The 16667-nt window shown below is 49.2% G+C and overlaps 1 protein-coding gene across 1 annotated transcript in view; it reads left to right on the forward strand.

Moving 5' to 3' along the window:
• The window catches only part of ACAN (aggrecan), a 46356-nt gene that overhangs the window by 16967 nt on the left and 12722 nt on the right, over positions 1-16667 (forward strand). The window contains exons 2-12 of the mRNA XM_088063079.1: positions 4349-4425; positions 4954-5325; positions 5982-6156; positions 6686-6813; positions 7396-7689; positions 9381-9920; positions 10408-10582; positions 11008-11135; positions 11248-11541; positions 11704-11895; positions 12016-15210. Of these exons, the coding sequence (XP_087919205.1) occupies positions 4356-4425; positions 4954-5325; positions 5982-6156; positions 6686-6813; positions 7396-7689; positions 9381-9920; positions 10408-10582; positions 11008-11135; positions 11248-11541; positions 11704-11895; positions 12016-15210 (5563 nt within the window). The 5' untranslated portion in view covers positions 4349-4355. The remainder of the gene's footprint in view (positions 1-4348; positions 4426-4953; positions 5326-5981; positions 6157-6685; positions 6814-7395; positions 7690-9380; positions 9921-10407; positions 10583-11007; positions 11136-11247; positions 11542-11703; positions 11896-12015; positions 15211-16667) is intronic.

The following is a 16667-nucleotide window of genomic DNA, read 5'->3' on the forward strand; positions in this document are numbered from 1 at the left end:
AGCTGCTGTGGGTGTAGGAGATCCCCTTTTTCCAGTAGCCAGAATGCCTCAATGATTTTCAAAGTAATCAAAGGAGGTTATGACCAGAGTCCTGTTATTTATGACACATATGGTAGGACTGTATTCCCAGTGTTTCCAAGTCCCACTTCTCAGCCATTCAGCTACAGCTGGGGGACAACCAGTAAGATCCCGGGCAGGGGATGCTCCTGCCACTGCTTAGCCTGCTCCAGGCTGTACTGTGCCTTTACTCAGTCTTGCAGCTCAGCCACTTATCCTTGAGCACTTTTCCTCTGTGCCAGATCCCATCTCAGTGAGCACACACTGATACTCCCTGCACTGAACTGCAGCTTGGGCACAGCCCACTCAGCCTGAACCTACACCCCTGTAAAAGGCAGCATCCACACTTGAGCTAGCCACCCTCCTCTGCCCCGACAGTCAGTCTTTTTAGATGTTGCAATGACAGGAACAACCTCTCCAGTTCCCAGGGAACCACCAGGTCCCCACCATCCGTGCTATCCGTGTCTGCTCACACAGACCTCCCTCTTTACTCACTTGCCTCCAGAACTGCTTCTTCAAGCAGCTGTTTACTCATCAGGATGTGCCTGGACATCCCACCAGAGACACCACAGAGGAGAGGCATTGCAGCATGGAACCACTGCTGTAACAACGGGACATTAATCAAAGGCATTCCCAGAACAGTGAATCCCAACCAGAGCTGCGTGCAGACTCAGGGTTGGATCTCCTTGGCATGCTTCAGGGGAATGAAAAATGAAGATCAACATTGCAAACAGCACCCTGAGGAGTAGGTTGGGTTTCTTACTGGCAGGGACTCAACACTTTCACGGAAAACACCCAAAACATTGTTATTCTGATTTGTTAACCACTGCTCACAAGGAAAGTCCATTTCCTCTGGGCTTCTGTGGGACAGGAGGAGGTTAGGTTTTTCCTCCATAGCTAAACCAAACTGTAAAGATACCACTGGTGGCCCCAGCTGTTGTCATATGAGGCTGTTTTTCCTTGTGGAAGATCAGCATAAAGCTTGAATAAGTCTAAGAGTACAGGAGTTTGTCTTAGCTTTTGGGACAAAGGAAATTTCTTCTGTTTAGGGCTACTGTGATGTCTACCTGATGGGCAGATGAACCTGCCTTCCTCTTATCCACTGCCAATGTACACAGAAATATCAACTCAGAACAATACCAGTTTGCAGCAGCCACAGATCCTATGAGTCTTTTCAGCAGTCAATTGTTGTTATATCTAAACATCTCTGTCTCCTTGCCCTAGGATATTTCTATTCTTTAGTAGGTAAGCCAGGTCTAAAGCTGCCTGCCTCTCTTGGCAGAGTTTATCTCATGATACTCAGGGCTATTCAACTTACCTGTGTTCTGGCAAAATGCAAGTCAGTGGAAAGGTACCTCATCTAAGCAGTCTGGAGAAGCAAGATATTTTATTTAATATTTTACTAGTGGTTAGGAGAGTGTCCTCTACCCAAACCCCTTCTGCCCTGCAGGATCCACCTTGATAGAAACTCCATCACTTCCTTTGGTACCAGTTTCAGTGATCCATCACCCACTGTGCAGAATGTGGGCTTTGTTTCCCATTGGAGTTTATTCAGCATATGTCTCCCAGCTATTAGTTCTGGTCATGAATTTCTTCTAGATTAAAGAGCCCTTTAGCACCAGCAGCCTCTGGTATTTGTGCACAGTTGTCAATTTCTCTGTTTTTCTTCTTTTATTTGTTACAATAATTGGATTCAAACTTCCTACTTTCTAGTCTTCCCCCATACAGCATTCTGTCCAGCCCTCAAAACCTTGCTAGTGGATATTTCTTCACCACCTTTTTCTGATATCTTCATGACAGTCCAGAGGTGTGCAAAGTATTCCCATTATTCACATCTAATGCACAGAGAGGAATTCTTTTTTGGTTTACTGTTGGATAATAGCAGTAGCTCTCCTGAGTGACTTCCTTCTAGGACTCAACATCCCATTGCCAGCCATGCATCTCTTGTAAAATTTTATATTTTATTCTATTAAAATACTATTTTATATTTGATTCTATTAAAATTTTAATTTTAAAATTAAAAAGACTATATGGAAACCCATTGGATCTAATGCCACCCCCAGTAGATGCCCATTAGAAATATTTCTCTCAAGGTCCCTCAGATGGATCCCGTTAGGAACACACCAGCCTGGACCTAAGCCATTTTAATGGATGTACTGCTGACATTACACATCTTCATATCACAGAACCCTGAAAAATTCAAACCTTATCAAAATCTAATTACATTGTGCTGCAGCCATGCAGGCAGCTTTATCAAACAAGCTTCGAATCATGCTAAATAATAAAAGGCTGGAAGCACCTGTTTTATACACAAGTGCCTTAACTAAGACTAGTATTATTAGTATTATTAGTATTCTTCAGTGCTTAATGAACTGGACTCTGTATCAGATTTTCCATTATTTTGCCTGGAATTTATGTCAATCAAACTAGCATGTATTTATGAGGCTCATCATTGTGTATCTTGGCTGACTGTGGACCCAGTGCTTCAGTGCTTGGGACCTGCCCCAGCCTCCAGCAGGGATTTTGAGTGAACATCAGTGGGCCAGCAGCTCGCTCAGCCAGCTAAGAACTCCTGGGTATGGCTGCCTGGCCAAGCTGATTTCAGGCTGTTTGGCAGTAAACAGATGGTGTTTCCAATTTCCCTTGCTTTTCTGAGGAGCAGAAGGCATTTCATTGTCCCCCACAGCCCATCCTGTGGGCACAGCCCCCTCCCATGGGTCCTGGCTGCCAGACTCTTTGACCTCCTCTGCAGTGGGGCCGTGAGCTCCATGCTGCCCATTCCTGCAGGGAAATGGTGAAGTCAGCTCTCATCTGCAGAAGAGGTTTGTAATACATTGTTTGTGCAGACATCACCCCTCACCAGAGAGACACCCAAACACATGAACAGCTCCCAGAGTTCTCCCTGAGGTTATTAGCACTTACCTGAAATTTTAATCCCATGCACAGCAGAAAATGGGATACCTCCATTTGATCTTGTTCAGCCCTATAGCTGCAAACTGAAGTCTTCCACACTCCTCTGCCAATGTATTCCATCCCTGTTCTCTCCTATTTTCTGCCAGCAGAGCTGTCTCTATTCACTAAGGGTAAGGTTTTGTGGAGTGTCAGATTCAAATGAATGAGTGCATCGAGGTCAGTTTTTTCATAAGTGAAAGGTTAATGCTGAGCTGTACAGGATGGGGTTTATTTTTGACCTTTTCTTGTGCCAGTGAGGATATGTAATGCAGTTTTCTACAAGTCCAATAGGCATATACCTGGAATGTTACCTGTCAGCTGAAGTCATCTGGGATCTTTCTAGATCACAGGAGTGAAGCAGCCAATATTTGGACCTCAAAGGAAACACCAGTGATTCAGTAGGTGTGGTCCTTCCTTCTGAGTCAGGGCTGAAATGTGATGCCAAACTGTGCTGGGTTGGCAGAGGACCTGTTTTTAATTTGAAATATTGAAACCAACTTGAGTCTTTGTGGCAATTTAACATGACATGATATTATACTGGATGGTAATCCATTTAGGATTAAATTAGCTGGCCTCCCTATATTGCTTCTGTCACTCAATGTCAGCAGGATGATCCTTTCTTTTCCTGAAGCCTTCAGAAGAAGCAGGTTGCTCTGACTAATTTGGAGGTCCCAAGAAGATATTTTTAGGGTGGATTCAAGATGCCCAGAACTGTATCCTGTGGATTTCTTGTATTAGTTCTGGATCAATTTGCTCTTGAGTATCTCACTGGCTCTCAGTGCAGGAATGTTGGACAAAAGAGTTGCAACATTTGACTTTTCCATCATGCAGTGGGAAAATTTCCCCTCAGGACATTTTAAGGAGTACAAAATTCTTCCAACCATCTGGCCTGAGAGCCAGTGCTGGCTTGATCTGGGATACCCAGTGAAGGACAGCTCCTGTTCTGAGACAAAGGCTTTCTGGATCTGATAGTCCCTCTTGAGTAAATATGTAAAAGGTATGTGAAGACCTGTTGTAAAATTGCCTTTCTGCTGCATAGGTAAGACTGAATCACAAGAGAGAGAGTGGGAAAGCAATATTTTAAGTGATGTATAATAGCACTTCAGACTGTTGTACATAGCAGAGCATCTTATTTATTTGTCTCATGCACTTATTTCCCTAAGCAAGAGGCACTTTGAGGCAGAATCCTTCCCCAAGGACAGGCTTTCCCTGCTGGTGTGAGGAGCGTAGGAGTCTTTAGGGGCAGCTGAAAGCTTTGCACTGCCCCACAGCAGCATCCATAGCACTCAGCTCCCTGTGAACATACACAAATCCTTTCTCCCTGTGTTGTTTCTTGCAGGTAAATTATGACCACTTTACTATTAGTGTTTGTGTGTTTGCAAGTCATCACCGCAGCCGACTGTGTGGAGCTCTCAGGTACGTGTCCAGGGCATGGCAAAGCAGGGCTGAGCCGTGTGCTGCACTCTGGTCCCTCCCCAAGGATGGGCAGCCCACAGAAATAAGTGTGCCCGAGATCTGCGCTGTGCACACACGAGGCTCCTCCTCTGTTGTGATGGCTGCTGTGCCACAGCCTCTCACTGCTCTGGTGCTTGGGAAGCCAGGGAGATAGCTGCAGATTTGTGGGGAAACTAAGAGAATTTCAGCATTTCCCTTTTGAAACATTATCAGGTGTGAACTCATAGTGTGAGCAGCTATGAGCAGAGCTATGCTGCAGCAGAGCCTTTTGTTCCCTTCATTCCCATATCCAGCCCTGGTCCAAATCTCAAAAGCAGCCATGATCATTGCCATAACTTCCCTTTCTAGACTAGACCAAAAAGGTTATGTCTGAATATGTGGGTACAGGTGTGCACAGCAGATATGGGCACTGGACCATATGGAAACACGGGACATTTTTGCACTACATGTGTTATTGACATAACCATTGCTCTGTTTTGGAACTGGCAGACAGTAGTGATGGCCTGGAAGTCAAGATACCTGAGCAGTCTCCCCTGCGTGTTATCCTGGGAAGCTCCCTGAACATCCCGTGTTACTTCAACATCCCAGAGGAGCAGGACACCAGTGTCATGCTGACCCCCCGCATCAAATGGAGCAAGCTCTCCAATGGCACTGAAGTTGTCTTGCTGGTGGCCACGGGTGGGAAGATCCGGCTCAACAGCGAGTACAGGGAGGTGATCTCCTTGCCCAACTACCCTGCCATCCCCACCGATGCCACGCTGGAGATCAAGGCGCTGAGATCCAACCACACTGGGACTTATCGCTGCGAAGTGATGTACGGGATCGAGGACAGACAGGACACAATAGAGGTCCTGGTGAAAGGTGAGATCCTGCCCTTGCTCTTTTCTCTCAGTGTCTTGCTGCTTGGCCTGGGCAGAAGGGAGGAAGAAGAAGCACACAGGCAGAGAATGCAGTGTTCTCCTCACAGGAATAAGCCCTTTCTCTCAGGTCACAGATAAGGTGATGGGTGGAGAAACCACAGGGCAAGCATTTACTTCAGCAGGCTAGGACCAGACTAAACAAACCAGTAAAATGACTCATGGCAGAATATGGCAAGAAAGCGACTCTTCTGGCAGAAGGTGAGTTACAGAGACAGCAAGACCACATCCTTGGCAGGAGGTGGTACTGGACACACTGGGCTGTTGCTCAAGCGGGTAAAGCTGGAACAGGACCTTTGATTTTTTCCAAACATTTTAGGAGATGGGATGCCCTCATCTGGAGAATTGGGCTGTTCTGGAAGAACTTCTGGAAAACTTCCATTACTATATTGCAAAGCCTGTCCTAGAAATAGGTGGATAAAATAAGACAAATTTTGTACACTCCTTCTCTTTTTTGTGGTTTTTGCTTTCTGTATAAGACAGGGAGACAGCTTCCACTGCAGGATTGTACAGGATGAGGTTTAATTTTGCCTTTTTCTTGTCCCTTCTCTGGAAGGTATGGGGCTGGTGATTGTGAGTGATGCCCATTGTCTTTTCCAGGCATCGTTTTCCACTACAGAGCAATCTCCACAAGGTACACCCTGAACTTTGAGAAGGCAAAGCAGGCCTGTATCCAGAACAGTGCTGTCATTGCTACCCCCGAGCAGCTGCAGGCTGCCTACGAGGATGGGTACGAGCAGTGTGATGCTGGCTGGCTGGCTGACCAGACTGTCAGGTGAGAAGCCACGCAGGGGAAGGGAAAGCCACAGCAGCATCGTTAGGGAAGGACTCCTGTAGTGAAGCCACCAACTGAAAATGGTTGCTAAATCACAGCTGTTGTAACTGCTGGTGTGCAGAGGGGGTGGTGGATTGCAAGCCATTCTCTGCTGGAGGGGAATCTCTAGCAGGAAAGCAGAGTGACCACTGTCCTCCTTGGCTGGTGATGACAACTGAGTGGACAATGGCTTCATCCTGATCTTCCATCTTCCCTGAACAAAACCAGTGCTGTGCCAAGATACACAAATTTGGCTCACCCAGACTGAGCTGTGCATCCCTTGCTGGGGAGGCAACTTGTCCTGATGTCTTTGGTCAGTGATCCAAGGACCATCAGAGTAAGGGCAGGACAGCAGATCCTCCTTTCCCTTCCCCATCACCTGGGAAAATCTATAAATCACCACACTGGGCAGTGCTCTGCAGCTCCTTCCCAGCCTTCTGTGGCTGCCAGGGCCCTGTCCTCCACTCCTTATCCACAATCTCTGCCTCAGGTACCCCATCCACTGGCCCCGGGAGCGCTGCTATGGCGACAAGGATGAATTTCCAGGAGTGAGGACCTACGGTGTCCGTGAGCCAGATGAAACCTATGATGTTTACTGCTATGCAGAGCAAATGCAAGGTGATTTGGGGGTTTTATTGTTACTAGATGCAGAAGCAGCCAAAGCCCTGATCGTGCCTAGACTGGACAACAGCAAATAGAGAAAAGACAGGTTAAAGCTGGAAAAGCACGTACCCTGGCCAGCCCAGATGTTCTCTACAGACTTTTTATTAGACCTTGGACAATTTTAATGTCAAATGAGTAATGTATCACAGAGGATGGAGTCTGTCTAACCTCCACCAGAGTCCACGCCATCCTGCCTGGTCAGCTATTTGAGTGTGTGACATTCAGATGTGTCAATCACTCATGCTTATGACAGGGATCCATTGAAATATTCAGCACAACAGAGCTGCAATTGTTCTTTATCTCCCCCTTGCCCTGTGTCTCCAGCTGGTGTGGTGTGCTTTGCTCAAATCTGCATTTGGTCTGCAAGACTCACTTTCTTCTGGTCTTTAAAAGGTCACCAACATGAGCTTGCATTTCAGCCCTAATACACAGGAGCCTTCATTTTATCCAGACTCTTAGGAGTGGGAAGGGGACAGAAAGGGAATTGGGATTAAAACCGACAGGTAATTCCTGTGCTAATGGACGGTGTGATTACAGGCAAAGTCTTCTATGCCACCGCCCCGGAGAAGTTCACCTTCCAAGAAGCTTTTGACAAATGCCGCAGTTTGGGAGCGCGCTTGGCCACCACGGGGGAGCTGTACCTGGCCTGGAAGGACGGCATGGACATGTGCAGCGCGGGCTGGCTGGCCGACCGCAGCGTCCGCTACCCCATCTCCAGAGCACGGCCCAACTGCGGGGGCAACCTGGTGGGCGTGAGGACGGTGTACCTGTACATCAACCAGACGGGCTACCCGCACCCCGACTCCCGCTACGACGCCATCTGCTACAGCGGTGAGTGCCTTGGGGTGGGGGGAACCAGTGCCTCTGCACACCAGCAAAGAGGAGCTCCCCGGCCAGAGACAACCTCTGGCTTCTTCGTTGTTGAGGTTTTATTGAAAAAAGGAGAGGGGAGAAAGCAGGTTTGGCAAAGGACTAAGTCCTCTGCTGGTGTTGAGGTAGCAAGCAGATCCAGAAAGGCTGCTTGACCTGCACTTGGGGGCTCTGCGGAGGTGTCCGCATCTCTCCAGTCCTCCCACACCCTCCTGCTTTTAAAGCTCTCCTGGAGACACAAAGCAGAGCTCAGGTGCTTTATATACAAGATTTTGAATGCTGGAGAAGGAAGTGAAGGAGAAAGAGAACAGGTCTGACCCTGAAGATATGTGTAGTGATGAGATGTGATTTGGTACAGATGCGTGACTGAGTTTCCATGCTGGGATAAATCTGAGATTGACGCAGTCTCTGGAAATTGCGGATTAAAATTGCACCCAGAAAGTGAAGAGCATCCCAGCTGCTCCCCCTTTCTTCTAACTGCACACTTCTCCCTGCAGCAAGAAGACAGGAAAACAGAGTGATAAATGGTCCATTCAAGACAGCCAGAGGCCAACATTCAAATAGGATTGCCACGGTTAAAAGAATAAAAATATTTTAAAATATGTGTTGAAACCCTTCTGATCAGATCTGTTGTGCCCAGATACATCTCCCAGACCCGTGGAGGTACCCAGTTATATGGCCAAGCTAAAGACTGGTCCACCAAGTCACAGCCTTCTGGTTATCTCAGGGTTTGCCTCTGAAACTGCTGCATATGGTCAGTTGTTGTCTGAGCATCTTTATAGAAATCTCTGAAACCCTTGAGGTCTGAAAAGTACTGGCTAAAATGAACTAGCAGTAAAATTGAATTGGAAATAGAGCAGGGAAGGCATTATTAGAGGAAAACCCAGGCATTGTCTCATACCTTTTCCCTCCCCAGCCAAGACCTGCCTTGCTGCACATCCAAGATGTGATCCATCCCAGCCTTACCTGCCCTCACAGTTCTGTTTTATGCTGCAAAACACAGTCCTTGTCAGCTGAGCTTCTCGATGCCATGTTAAACATGTTCTCCTAGACCCAAGGGGTGTAACCTGGGCGGGAAAGTGATTTGGAAGGGGAAGAGTGGGAGCTATTTGAATGTGTTTGGTACCGCAAGTGGCTTTGGCTGTCCTGGCAATGGCTTGGGATGCTTATACGGGATGACTTCTCAAGTCATCACCTGGGCAGGGCAGAAGGAGATCGCGATCCTGCTGAGGTTCCACACATTGAGTGTGAGGATCCAGTTGTCTTTCTCCCACGGCCCAGACAGGTCTTCCGAGGAGGTTATCCAAGCTCCCCGACTTCCCTCCGTCCACCTTAACTTCCTTGCAGCAGGCACTAGAGGTCAGTACAGACTTGGATATGGACAAGGTGTTCCCGGGAAGGAGAAGGGGCAGTATTCCCGCTGATTAACCTGATTTGGGGCACGAGGTGGCCTCGTGGCCGTGCCCTCCGTGCTGAGGCGTTGTACAGAGCCACGGTGGAGGAAGGAAAACCATTTATTTTAACGAAATGTCACGATTTCCTTGATCCTCTCAGAACCAGAGGTGCCCAGCTGCTTCTTGGCGGCAGCACTGGTGCAGTTCACCTCATCAGGCTGACATCCTCTCTGATCGCTGCTTTGTGTCCTGATGCAGGGGACGACATTGAGAGCCTGGTCCCAGGGCAGTTCATCGATGAGATAGGGAGTGAGCTGGGCAGCGCTTTCACTGTCCAGACCGTCACCCAGACTGAGGTGGAGCTGCCTCTGTCACGCAATGCCACGGAGGAGGAGGCCCGCGGCAGCATCGCCACGCTGGAGCCCATTGAGATCACCCCCACCACCACCAGGCTCTACGAGGGCTTCACTGCCCTGCCCGACCTCTTCACCAGCGCTGTCACAGTAGAGACACCTGCCACAGAGGAGGAAAATGTGACCAGGGAGGATGGCACTGCGGGGTGGACTGTACCTGAAGAAGCCACCACTGTAGATTTAGGCACTGCCATCACCACCATAGCCTTAGGCACTGCTAGTACCACCGAAACAGCAGAGGTGAGCTCGGTGGAAGAGGTCACGGGGGTGACTGCCACCCCAGGACTGGAGTCTGCCTTGGCGTTCACAGCAGAAGATCAGCTTGTGCGAGTGACAGCTGCCCCCGGCGCAGGTCACCTTCCCGAGCAGCCCATCTCCCCTACAGGTAGGACTCCGAGAAGCCTGAAGGTCAGCTCATTCTAGAGGTTACCATTCAGCTGAAAACAGCCTGAGTTTCTGCCATCACAGAGGGCATCCAGGGGGTGCACAGGCCTGTTTGGGGTCAGGGACAGGCTGAGCAGCTCCATCACAGTGGAGCAGCAGAAGAGAAGAGAAGGCTGTGGGCCACCCCATCATGTGCTGACCGAGGCTCAGCTGGCTGATGGTTGGGCTGCAGTGGTCACACTTTGCTCTTCAATATCCACCTGACTCCAGGGGAGGGGGAAGCCAAGGCAAGGAGACCTTGGAGGAGGGCCAAAGAGATCCCCAGAATATCATCCTCAGTGGCAGCAGGGCTCGATAAATGAGGCATTTCCATCAAAAGGGGTTTGAGAGGGCCTGGTTCTTGCATTGGTTTTTGGAAGACCATTTCTGGTCATGCATCTCAGTGCAAGGGGGTACCTGCTGTCTCACCACAGCTTCTCTTCCCCCAGGTGTGGTGTTTCACTACCGCGCAGCCACCAGCAGATACGCCTTCTCCTTTGTCCAAGCCCAGAAGGCCTGCCTGGAGAACAGCGCTGTGATCGCCACCCCCCAGCAGCTCCAGGCTGCCTACGAGGCTGGCTTTGACCAGTGTGATGCTGGCTGGCTGCGGGACCAGACAGTCAGGTAAAGTTACATTGACCTGGGAAAGGCACCCTTCAAAATGACTGTTCAGCTGTGAAATTGAGGCTTTGCTCTGGTTTGTCCTGCCGCTCTCCTCATCAACATCGAAATCTTTGCTGACCCAAAATTTTCTCCAGGCCAATATTCAGTGGCCAATAGATGCCTTCTTGCCCACTTCTTTTCCTCATTTCCTAACCTGTGTATACATTTTGCACCAGTGAGCCCTCCTGGTGTGTAGGAAGAGTAGCAGGAAATTTGTGTTTATTGCCTCAAGCTGTAGGTGGATTTGTCTCCAAGTCACACTGGGGGCTCTGAGCACCTCAAACAGTGAAGAGTTCATGTCCCCCTCCCAAAGGACACTGAGATTCTTCAATCCTGGCTACATAAGGTTGACCTTGGATTACCTCCTCTCTTCCTTATTTTGGTAGGTATCCCATTGTGAATCCCCGAAATAACTGCATAGGAGACAAAGAGAACACTCCAGGTGTGCGGTCATACGGCATGCGCCCGGCCTCGGAGACCTACGACGTGTACTGCTACATCGACAGGCTCAAGGGTACATCCTCCCCTGTCCCTTGGGCACGTCTGTGGAGCAAAAAACGTGCTCCACACCTCCACCCCTATCTGGGATGCAGGAATTCACCTGTGTTTTCCCTCCCATCCCTCAGGCGATGTGTTCTTCGCAACCCAGCCGGAGCAGTTCACCTTCCCAGAAGCCCAGCAGTACTGCGAGAGCCAGAACGCCACGCTGGCCTCTGTTGGCCAGCTCCACGCCGCCTGGAAGCAGGGCCTGGACAGGTGCTACGCGGGCTGGTTGGCCGACGGCAGCCTGCGCTACCCCATCGTGAGCCCCCGTCCCGCCTGCGGCGGGGACGCGCCGGGCGTCAGGACCGTGTACCAGCACCACAACCAGACGGGCTTCCCCGACCCGCTGTCCCGGCACCACGCCTTCTGCTTCAGAGGTACCCTCCCAGCCCCTGCAGGGCACAGAAACCTGCCTCCTCGGGGAAAGGGGTTTCAAAAGGGAGGCTGGGCATGTTGGGGTGCCGCTCTGAGTGAGGCACTTCACTGGCATCTTGGATTGTGAATTTTTGGAAACTCCCTCCAACGCCTTTTTGTTCCAGCTCTGACTCCTGTGGAGGAGGAGGGGGTCACCCCATTCTTTGAAGATGTGCTGGCAACACAAGTGATCCCTGGAGTGGAGGGGGTGCCCTCTGGAGAGGAGGTGACCGTGGAGACAGAGTCTGCCACTCAACCTGAGAATCAGACAGCCTGGGGTACAGAGGTCTTTCCAACTGATGTGTCACTTTTCTCAGGTGAGTTCAGAGCTTCCTTGTAGCCTGTGTCATGCTGGGCTGGTAGTGTATGGTTGGGACCCTCACAAACTGTAAATAATTTTCCCAACTCCTTCTCTTTGTCTGCTCTTTCTTTTCCAGTGAGTCCATCTGCTTTTCCTCCAGCTACCACAGTACCAGAGGAAACAAGTACCAATGCTTCCATCAGCGAGGTGTCAGGGGAGGGGACTGAATCTGGGGAGCATCAAGTCAGTGGTGAATCTTCAGCATCCGGGTGGGTACCTGGAGTTCCAGATACAAGTGGAGAACCAACTTCTGGAGTTATTGAACTCAGTGGAGACCACTCGGGGATTGAAGAGAGCGGATCACAATCGGTAGACCTGCATGCCAGTGGCTTCCCACCTGGAGAAAGTGGGCTGCCCTCAGGAGACCTGAGTGGTCTGTCTTCTGGTGTTGTTGTTGATATCAGTGGCCTGCCTTCTGCAGAGGAGGAGATATCAGTGTCTATTTCAAGGATACCAGAAATTAGTGGGATGCCATCTGAAGTGGAAAGCAGCGGGCTGCCTTTTGGAGCGAGCGGAGAAATCTCTGGCACCGAGCTAGTCAGTGGTGTGTCATCTGGAGAGGAAGGTGGACTCACCTCTGGTTTTCCTACTGTCTCTCTTGTGGATACCACATTAGTGGAAGTTGTAACAACAGTGGCAGAACGGCGAGAGGAGGGAAAAGGGTCCATTGGAGTCAGCGGTGAAGGAGATCTGTCAGGGTTCCCACCCTCTGAGTGGGACACCAGTGGTGGAATCCAAGGTTTATCCTCAGGAGCTGAGCCCAGCGGGGAGCCCTCTGGGGTACCCGAGCTCAGTGGGCTGCCCTCAGGAGGGGCTGAACTTAGTGGGTTGCCCTCAGGACTGGGTGCTAGTGGAGAAACATCTGGAACACATGAGACGAGTGGCCTGGTGGACCTGAGTGGCCTTACCTCTGGTATTGATGGAAGCAGTGAGGCCTCCGGCATTACCTTTGTAGATGTCACTTTGGAGGAAGTGACAACAGCCCCGCCAATTATAGGAGCAGAAACAAAACAGACTTTGGAAACCAGTGGATTGCCTTCAGGAGATGAAGATGGATCAGGCATGGTATCTGGGAGTTTAGACATCAGTGGTGAGCCTTCTGGGGATGTAGATTTTGGTGGGAGTGTTTCTGGAGTGCTGGAGATGAGCGGTTACCCGAGTGGAGTGATGGACAGCAGTGGAGACGTCTCTGGAGTTGATGTCACCAGTGGTCTGCTGTCTGGAGAGGAAAGTGGACTCACCTCTGGCTTTCCCACCGTGTCTCTTGTGGATACCACTTTGGTGGAAGCTGTAACACAGACATCAGTGGCACAAGAAGTGGGAGAAGGACCATCTGGGATGATAGAAATCAGTGGATTTACTTCTGGAGACAGAGGACTATCGGGAGAAGGTTCCGGAGCTGTGGAGACTAGTGGGTTTCCTTCAGGGGCAGGAGACTTGAGTGGAGAGCCATCTGGAATCCCATACATCAGTGGAGACTTTTCTGGAGCCACAGATCTAAGTGGACAGTCTTCAACAGTGACTGATATCAGTGGGGAGGCCTCAGGGGTTCCAGGAATCACTTTAGTCACTTCTGATTTAGTAGAAATGGTGACAAGACCAACACTGTCACAAGAACTGGGTGGGGATACTGTCACATTTCCCTACAGTTTGGGGCCAAGTGGTGAAGCCTCTGCATCTGGTGAACTAAGTGGAGAAACATCTGCACTGCCAGAAAGTGCTCTAGAAACATCAACAACTTATGAAATCAGTGGTGAAACATCTGCATTTCCTGAAAGTGGTATAGAAACATCCACATTTCATGAAATCAGTGGGGAAACATCTGCATTTCCTGAATTTAACACAGAAACATCAACAATTCAAGAAATCAGTGGGGAAACCTCTGCATTTCCTGAAATTTTCACAGAAACATCCACAAGTCAGGAAGCCAGGGGTGAAATATCGGGGTATCCTGAAATTATCATAGAAGCATCCACAGGTCAGGAAGTTAGTGGGGAAACCTCTGCATTTCCTGAAGGTAGCACAGAAACATCCACAATACAAGAAATCAGTGGGGAAACATCTGGATTTCCTGAAATTAGAATAGAAACATCCACAAGTCAAGACATCAGTGGGGAAACGTCTGCATTTCCTGAAATTAGAATAGAAACATTCACAAGCCAAGAGGCCAGGGGTGAAATATCTGGCTATCCTGAAATTAGCATAGAAACTTCGACGGTCCACGAAACCAGTGGAGAAACATCTGCTTTTCCTGAAATCAGCATAGAAACTTCAACAGTGCATGAAACTAGTGGAGATAGTTCTGCATTTCCTGAAATTAGAATAGAAACATACACAAATCAAGAAGCCAGGGGTGAAACATCTGCTTACCCAGAAATTAGCATAGAAACTTCAACGGTCCATGAAACCAGTGGGGAAACTTCCGCGTTTCCTGAAATCAGCATAGAAACTTCAACAGTCCATGAAATCAGTGGGGAAATATCCTCCTTTCCTGAAATTAGCATAGAAACTTCGACAATCCATGAAACCAGTGGTGAAATATCTGTATTTCCTGAAATTAGAATAGAAACATCCACAGTTGAAGAAGCTCGGGGTGAAACATCTGCATTTCCTGAGATTAGCATAGAAACTTCTACAGTCCGTGATATCAGTGGGGATTCATCTGCATTCCCTGAGTTTAGCATAGAAACACCAACGAGTCAAGAAGCCAGGAGTGAAACATCTGCCTATCCTGAAATTTTCATAGAAACATCCACGGTTCAAGAAGTCAGTGGGGAAACATCTGCATTTCCTGAAGTTAGAATAGGAACACCCACAAGTCAAGAAGCCCGAGGTGAGACATTTCCTGAGATCAGCATAGAAGCATCCACGGTCCATGAAACCAGTGGGGAAGCATCTGCATTGCCTGCTGCTAACATCAAAACAGCTGCCACATCCTTGGCCAGTGGGGAGCCCTTTGGTACTCTTGAGGAGAAAGAGATTTCTGATGCAACATCTGGAGCTGTGGCACACTCTATCTCAGGCATTTCGAGGGAAACCTCTGTCCCAGACGTTGTAATTAGTACCAGGACTCCAGATGTTGAACCAACACAGGGACTCAGGAACCCTGAAGAGGCTCAGCTTGAAATGGAGCCTTCCCCTCCTGTGGTGTCAGAACAAGAGACAGAGACAGTGGTTGCTCCAGACAATCTCCATCTGCTGGCCACCACCACTGCTGCCCTGCCCCAAGTCTCACTAGAAGCAGTTGACGCATTAGGACCCACTGCAGAAGGTAATGTGTCTCATATGGAAGGGAAAGCTTTGTGGAAAGCAAGGAGGGGGCAAAGCTGTCACTTTTTTTGTTTTTTTATACATCAGAGAACATTAACACAGAAGCAGACTTGAGTAGAACATTGTTCTGATGGAAAGCAATAAATATGGGGTTTTCCACAGGTCATGATCACAGAATCATGGAATTGCTTAAGCTGAAAAAGACCTTTATGATCATGGAGTCCAACCATTAACCCAGCACTACTGAGTCCACTACTAACCCGTGTCCCTCAGTGGCTCCTCTACATGTCTTTTAAATCCCTCCAGGGATGGTGACTCAACCTTTTCCTTGGGCAGCCTGTTCCAAAGTTCCATAGAATGGCTCCACCTGCCAATTTTCCACCCTGCATGCAGCTGAGAAGTTGGAGAAGATCGGCTGCTAGTCTCAGTCCTGTTCTGTTTATCTTTCCGTGCTGGGCTGACTTGCTGCCTACAGCCCCAATTATTGCTCAGCATGTAGCCACCCTCTGGTCTGTGTCTTATGCTGCTCTCTGCAGCTACAATGGGATAAATGTGTGAGATAATGCTCAGAGCATCACTAGCTTTTGTCAGCTCTGTTGATAAATGCCCTTCCCTCCACCCTGCCTTTCTAGCATTTTAGTGCTCTGTCTTTGGTTGGGCCAACTTACTGCCAAGTACAAACAGACACAATATTTCAGCCTGATTAACCATTTATGGTGAAAACACTCTGTGGCATTTTGACGAGCATTTCCTGAGAAGAGTTCATATGCTGTGAAAGCATTAGTGCACTGCAGTGAGAAAAAAAAACACGTTGCAAGACACTGTGCCTCTTGGCCAAGGGAGATGCCCAGTCCTGGTAACACAGGGTGTCCTGAAGCATCCCTGGACACAGATTGGTTTCTCTTTGCTGCCACCAGGACCTGGCACCTAGGGACAAGCTTCATTGGAAAGCCATCAGTGCTTGTGCTGCTGTGTGAATGTCCTGAACATGCTCAGTTCTCAAAGGGCCATATGTTCATACAGGGCCACAAGTTGCTTTAGTACAAAATGTATGTGCAAAGAGATGTGCTCACTTCCTTCTGGCAAAAGGGTCATCAGTTCTACCCCTTCCCACGTTACCTCTTAAACTGCTTCTTTTGGGTCAATTGACGCCATTCAGGTCACACTCTGGACTCAGTAAGGGTCTGTAAGTGCAGGGCTTTGTGCAGCTCAGCCTGCTTTCTAACGTCATTTCCATCCCTAAGTGCTTCCAATGAGTCACTGCATTTCCCTGTGCTCTCTCCCTCTGGGAGCACAGGTAATCACAAACCTTTGTTCAGTCCTGCTCACGGCACATCTGCTCTCCCGAGGGTGCTGCAGGAGTGGGTGAGGGCAGATCGGCAGGGTCATTCCCACAGCACTGGTCCAGCCTGGCACAGCACCCAGGGCTTGCCAGGGTGCTACAGGAGTTATGGACCC

The sequence above is a fragment of the Pseudopodoces humilis genome, chromosome 16, assembly GCF_049639895.1.
Source record: "Pseudopodoces humilis isolate 2021_Gansu_Grassland_sample_001 chromosome 16, ASM4963989v1, whole genome shotgun sequence".
Classification (NCBI taxonomy): Eukaryota; Metazoa; Chordata; class Aves; order Passeriformes; family Paridae; genus Pseudopodoces; species Pseudopodoces humilis.